Source organism: Fukomys damarensis, unplaced genomic scaffold, assembly GCF_012274545.1.
Source record: "Fukomys damarensis isolate Sample0158 unplaced genomic scaffold, DMR_v1.0_HiC HiC_scaffold_30, whole genome shotgun sequence".
Taxonomy (NCBI): Eukaryota; Metazoa; Chordata; class Mammalia; order Rodentia; family Bathyergidae; genus Fukomys; species Fukomys damarensis.
Window position 1 is genome coordinate 60,571,286 of NW_022900942.1, and position 5,681 is coordinate 60,576,966.

Consider the following 5,681-nt stretch of genomic DNA (forward strand, 5'->3'; position numbering starts at 1 on the left):
CTGGCGGGAGCGTGGGGCGCCTGAAAGCTGCCCGCCCACCCGGAGCTCTCGCTCCTCCTCCGCGCTCTTCCTTTGCCGACTTTTGGGCCCGGGGAAAGAGGGGCCCGCGGGCGGTTAGGGTCAGGCTTCGGGGCGCCTGCGTTAGGTTCTGTCACCCTGGGTCGAGGACCTGCTGTCTTCTCTGGGGGGGCGGGAGGGTCCCGCGAGGCCGTTGAGCCTGGGGTGACGTTGACCTCTCTACGATGAACCAGGAGCGTGCTCCACGCGAGTGTGGGGCAGGGTTTGTGTGGTGAAGCCGACTTACTGTGCTTGGGGGGCCACCACGCCCCCTGTTCCAGAGACTGGCAGCTTCAACCCGGACCTCTTCCTGTCGCCCTGGAAGGAGCAGACTGTGAAGAAGCACTGGCTGTTTTGTGTTTTTTTCCCCCCTCTCTTCATTCCGTACGGGGGATCGAACTCAGAACCGTGAGCTTTCGAGCCACTGAGCTAAACCACTGGTCACAAAGGCTTTTAATCCGCACCATCTGTGTCGACCTTGGGCAAGCTCTCTGGAGGAGGAGTTAATGCTCAGCGGGGAATTCTGGTTTAAAAATCTCTTCTGTGAATATCAGCTACAAGGGGTGGTCAAAATATACTGTGAACGTTTTTAAAAAAGTTTTCGCAGTAAAAGACATTGCCATGAATCCTGAGTCCTCGCCTCCCTTCAGACACACCAACGTTCTTGCAGCTTTCTGAAACAGGGCTCAGTCCTCTTCCCCTAGTGGCCCTAGGGATTGTGATCAAAACCAGGAATGCTGTTGCCGAGTACCACCCAGGGGAAAAGCAGGCTCCTAAAAACATCCCCGTGTGTCCTCATTCGCTGGGTCTGCTGCGGTGAGGCTTCTTTTGGCTCTTTCCCCCAAGTCAAAATGAGCAGGAAAGGTCAACATTTTGAATCGTTTCAGGATATAGAAGCAGCCACCACAACAAAACTGAAGATACAAAAGATAATTTAGAAATGGCTTCGGAAGGTGGCAAAAACTGTGGAATGAGCTTGTTCGAAATAGGGGAGGATTTTCAGGTGGATTTATGGTGATGGCTTTTAGCATAATAAAGTTTTTAAAATTTACTATTTTTCTTTTCAATCATACCTTGTATACGACCAGTAACGTGGCCTCCCATGGCACTGCACTTAGAGCTTTGGCGTGTTTACTTCTGTTACTTGTTGCTCCAACCCTCTGTCCCTTAAGCTGTGTAAACATCTGTATTGCTTTCTGCTGTCTGTAAAATGAGCATAAAGGTGCTGCTGGCTGGGTCATGTCCTGGATTAAACGGATCCTCCTGCATGTGAATTGTTGAAACAGTTGGTGTTTATGGTAGACTAATATGTCAGTTTGCTTTGCATGTGTTTGTCAATGATCTGTTTGTTTTTGCAGTGTGGCTCTATGGGTTGTGGTGGAATTAGCTGTAGAAACATTCGGGCCTTGTGGAAGGGTACAGTTTGGGTGTTGTCTCCTCACCTCATGACGAACGTCACACTGGCCGGGTGGCGGTGGTCGGTGGTCACTCTGCCTCCTCCTGGGCACTCCCACAGCCTTGTATGGAACTCCTGTGTCCAGGGGCCACCAAGCTCAGGAGGGCTGGCCAGACTTCCAGCCTCACAGCCCCACCCTGGCCCCAGGTGCCACCTGGTGACCCCCATGGCAGTTTCCTGGAGAAAGTGGATTTCTTGTCCTGTATTCACCTTCCAACCGCCCTGCAAACTGTTTTTCAGATCAGTTTCCCCTGCTGACGACCAAGCGTGTGTTCTGGAAGGGTGTTTTGGAGGAGCTGCTATGGTTTATCAAGGTAAAGAAGTCGCTGACTTCACAGGTTGAGAGTTCTTAGCACAAGCCAGTGAGAGCCTTTTAATGTCAGATTATAGCATGGAGGCTGAAGCAGAAGGATTGCAAGTTGGAGCCCAGCTGGGCAATTTAGCCAAGACTTTGTCTCAAAAAATTTATTCAAGCAGTTTTTTCAGTACCAGGGATCGAACTCCGGTCTTTGTGCTTGCGAGGCAGGCAACGGAACCATTGAGCCAAATCCCTGGCCCTCAAAAAATTTAAAAAGGGCTGGGGATATCACTTGGTGCCGAGGCCAAGGTCACATACATACCCGGAAGTCACATCCTGTCATGCCTCAGCCTAAAGCCCTTAGCGGCTCCTATTTCACTCAAGAAGAGCAAAAGTTTTCACTGGATTCTTTTTCTGGCTCTGGCCTTAGCTGTTTTTTCTCCATCTCACCCACCCTGGCCTCCTTAACAATCTTTTGGGGATACTGGGATGTTCCCACTGAGGCCGACAGTTTGCCATTCCCACTTCTAAAACCCGCAACACTTTCTTTGACACTGCTCAGTGAGATTTTTTCTTTTTGGTTTTTTGAGACAGGATCTCATTATATATAGTTTAGGCTGGAGTTGAACTTTATGTAGCCCTGGCTGGCCTTGAACTCATGGTGATCCTCCTGCCTCAGCCTCCTCAGTGCTGGGATTACAGGTGTGTCACCACATTTGGCTCAGAGCTTTTTAAAATGTTCTGTAAGCACTATGTGGGGAGCCTCCTGCTGGCTCCGTGCCTGGGTCCAGACCAAGGGGGTTCAGTACTGGCTGAGAGTGCCCAAAGACACAGGCTTGTTCCGGGCCATGTGAGATAGAAGTAGGATCCCTGCTGCAGAGCATTTGGGGCGGTTCAAACCAGACCCAGGACCTCTAGTCCTGTTTTAGAAAGGGCTGGGATTTGGAGCCTACGTTTTCCCCAGCACCAGGTTCTGGGGTATCTTAGGTTGGCTTCTCAACTGGCATAGAGCACCTGGCCCAGATAGTCATCGGATTTCAGAAAGCGGATATTCTGTTTTATTGTTTTGGTGGTGCTGGGGATTGAACCCCGGGTCTTTGCCTGGAGCTGTACCTCCCAGCCAGCAAGTTCAACCAGAAGTAGGCATGGTTAAGCAGCCAGAGCCCAGTCAGGGTGGATGGAAATGGTGCTCTTCAAGCAGAATGCCAAAGACTGAGAAACGACTTGTTAGAAGTGAAAAATCTGGAATAAAACAGTAGAAAGGGAGGAAGTGAGATGCTTAGAAGTAAGGGTCTTCCCTGTTTTAACTTCCAGCGTGAGTTCAGGCTCTCAGAAGTGTTTGCAGGTGGCCAGGCTCTCCTGGGAACTTGGTCACAAGCAGGAGGCGGGAGGTACTTGCCCAGCAGCCAGGAGTGGGTGGGAAGGTTGAATCAGGCCATGAAGTAGCTGGTTTCTTCCAGGGCCTGGGCTCCTTTATAGATGAGAGTCTGGGTCGGGGGTGGTAGGAGGACCAGACAAGGCCTAGGGGATGTAGCAAGCTCTGCTTGACCTTCCTCAGCACATCATGTCACGGACCAGATTAGTGAGATGAAGTGAGAGGGAAATAAACACGAGGCAGTGTACTTAACAGGGAAACAACTGTGTAAATATAGATTGTGGGTAACAGGAACTTTATAATGGCATAGAAGAGTAAAATAGTGTCTACTTTCAGTCCAGCGTGACTGGTAAAGTATTTGCCAGAAAAGCAAATGCTGATTGGTTCTAATCAATATATTATCCTGTATGCCTGGTATATGAATGCATTGCACATGAGGCAGGAAATTCATTTTGGAGTAGCACATTTAGACATGTTTAAGAAATGTAAAACTGACATAGGTGTGGTGGCTCATGCCTGTAATCCCACACTCTGGGAGGCTGAGGCAGGAGGATCCTAAGTTCAAGGCCAGCATGAGCCATTAAGACCCTGTCTTAAAATATGACATGAAAAGGGCTGGGATATAGCGTAGTGCAAAGGTCCTGGGTTCAAAACCCAGTACTGCAAAAGGAAAACAACGTTACTCAGTTCCCACTCTACTGTTTCTTCCAGGGGTCCACAAACGCCAAAGAACTGTCTTCCAAGGGTGTGAAGATCTGGGATGCCAACGGGTCCCGAGACTTCTTGGACAGCCTGGGGTTTTCCAGCCGCCAGGAAGGGGACCTGGGACCCGTTTATGGCTTCCAGTGGAGGCATTTTGGGGCTGACTACAAAGATATGGACTCAGGTGAGAAGACGAGCCAGGCCCTCGACCCTGCAAGTACCCATCATAGCGTGTGTTTGATCCATGTGGGGACGAAGTCTGGGGACTGTACGTCCTGGAGCCAATGGAGAACTCTGACATTGGGCCGCTTCCGTGTCATTGGCAGATGGCTGTAGGCTTGGTGTCCGTGTTAGAGGAAGTGCATCTGCGGGAGAAGCCACCTAGCTGTGTCTTTTTGGTGGCTTTGCTTGCCCTTTTCATGGCTGGACCAGCCAGGCATGATGGTATACACCTGTCGTACTCTGGAGGCTGAGACAGGAGCATTGCCCTAAGTTAAGTTTGAGGTCAGCCTGGAAAACATAGCAAGATTCTATCTCAACAAGAAAGGCTGGGCCACCAGCACGGTGTAGGTCCCTGTGGTGCTGGAGTACAGGAAGGAACGTCCCACAAAGGACTCCTGCCCTTCTCCATGCTACTTCCTCAGTCCCAGAGCCAGCCCCCGGCCAGTGGCTCTTGTCTCACCTGTCCTTAAGCAGATTCCACCTCAGGCTGGCTGGGCAGGGACCAACACCCTGGACATTGTGTCTCCTCTAAAGGGACAGTGTTGCAGCTCCACTCCTGTCCCACTGGAGAGATCAGGCCTGGTGCTGACTCCCTTTAGCCAAAGCCTGAGATTACATTCATGTGCAGTCATGGGATCTTTTTAATGTCAGCACCTCCCTTCCTGGTACTAGAGATTGAACCTAGGGCCTTTGTACCTCCAACCCTTCTTTTTTATTTTGAGACAGGGTGTTGCTAAGATGTCCAGGCTGGACTAGAACTTGTGATCCTCCTGCCTCAGCCTCCCAGAGTCAAAAAGATACACAATGCTGTGTAGACCAGAAATGGGCAATTTTGTAGTGGCAGAAAGTAGAATAGAGGTTGCCAGAGTCTGGGTGGAAGAGGGAATGGGGAATTTGGGTTTAGCAGGTGCACAGTGTTAGTTTGGGATGATGAAAATTCTAGAAAATGGATAGGGTGATGGTTGCAAAATATTAACGTGCAGTTAATGCTGCTGAACTGCATGCTTAAAAATGGTGATAGCACTGCATTTAATGTTATTTGTACTTTATCACAATGGAAACAATGCAGTATAAGGTAGGAGGCTGAGGCAGGAGGACCACCAGTTCAGGCCCAGCCCGGGAAACATAACAACTCAGTGAGACCCTGTTTCAAAATAAGAAAGGGCTGTGATGTGGCTCAGTGCTAAAGCCCTGGGTTCACTCCCAGCCCCGCAAAAACCAGCAGCGTGGACCAGCCTGTGTGCAGGTAGAAGGTCCAGGCTGTCTGCACTGGCTGTGCTAGGGCCTCTTCCCGGGACGAGGCTGCTCCCCTGGCCCGGCGCACCTCGCACCCCGCCCAGCAGTCAGGCCTTTCTTGTTGCTGACGGGAAATGCATGGCCTTCGTCTGGAGCTGCCTGAATGCTAGCTGTTGGACTCCGGTAGACAGTTCATTTTGTTTTTAAATGGCCAGGAACACAGCCCAGGGGCAAATGCTTACCTAGCATGCGCAAGGCCCTGGGTTCCACCCCGGCCCTGGAAGGAAAATGCGTTGTAACTGCACATTCATAGGAAGCTGCCCCAAAAGGACCGT

The 5,681-nt window shown here is 50.7% G+C and overlaps 1 protein-coding gene across 1 annotated transcript in view; it reads left to right on the forward strand.

Annotated features, from left to right (window-relative positions):
- Window positions 1-1,680: 1,680 nt before the first annotated feature.
- Tyms (thymidylate synthetase) overlaps window positions 1,681-5,681 on the forward strand; it is a gene marked incomplete at its 5' end in the record, with an annotated part of 9,055 nt that continues 5,054 nt past the window's right edge. Inside the window, 2 exons of the mRNA XM_010638741.3 lie at window positions 1,681-1,827; window positions 3,898-4,072. Of these exons, the coding sequence (XP_010637043.1) occupies window positions 1,681-1,827; window positions 3,898-4,072 (322 nt within the window). The remainder of the gene's footprint in view (window positions 1,828-3,897; window positions 4,073-5,681) is intronic.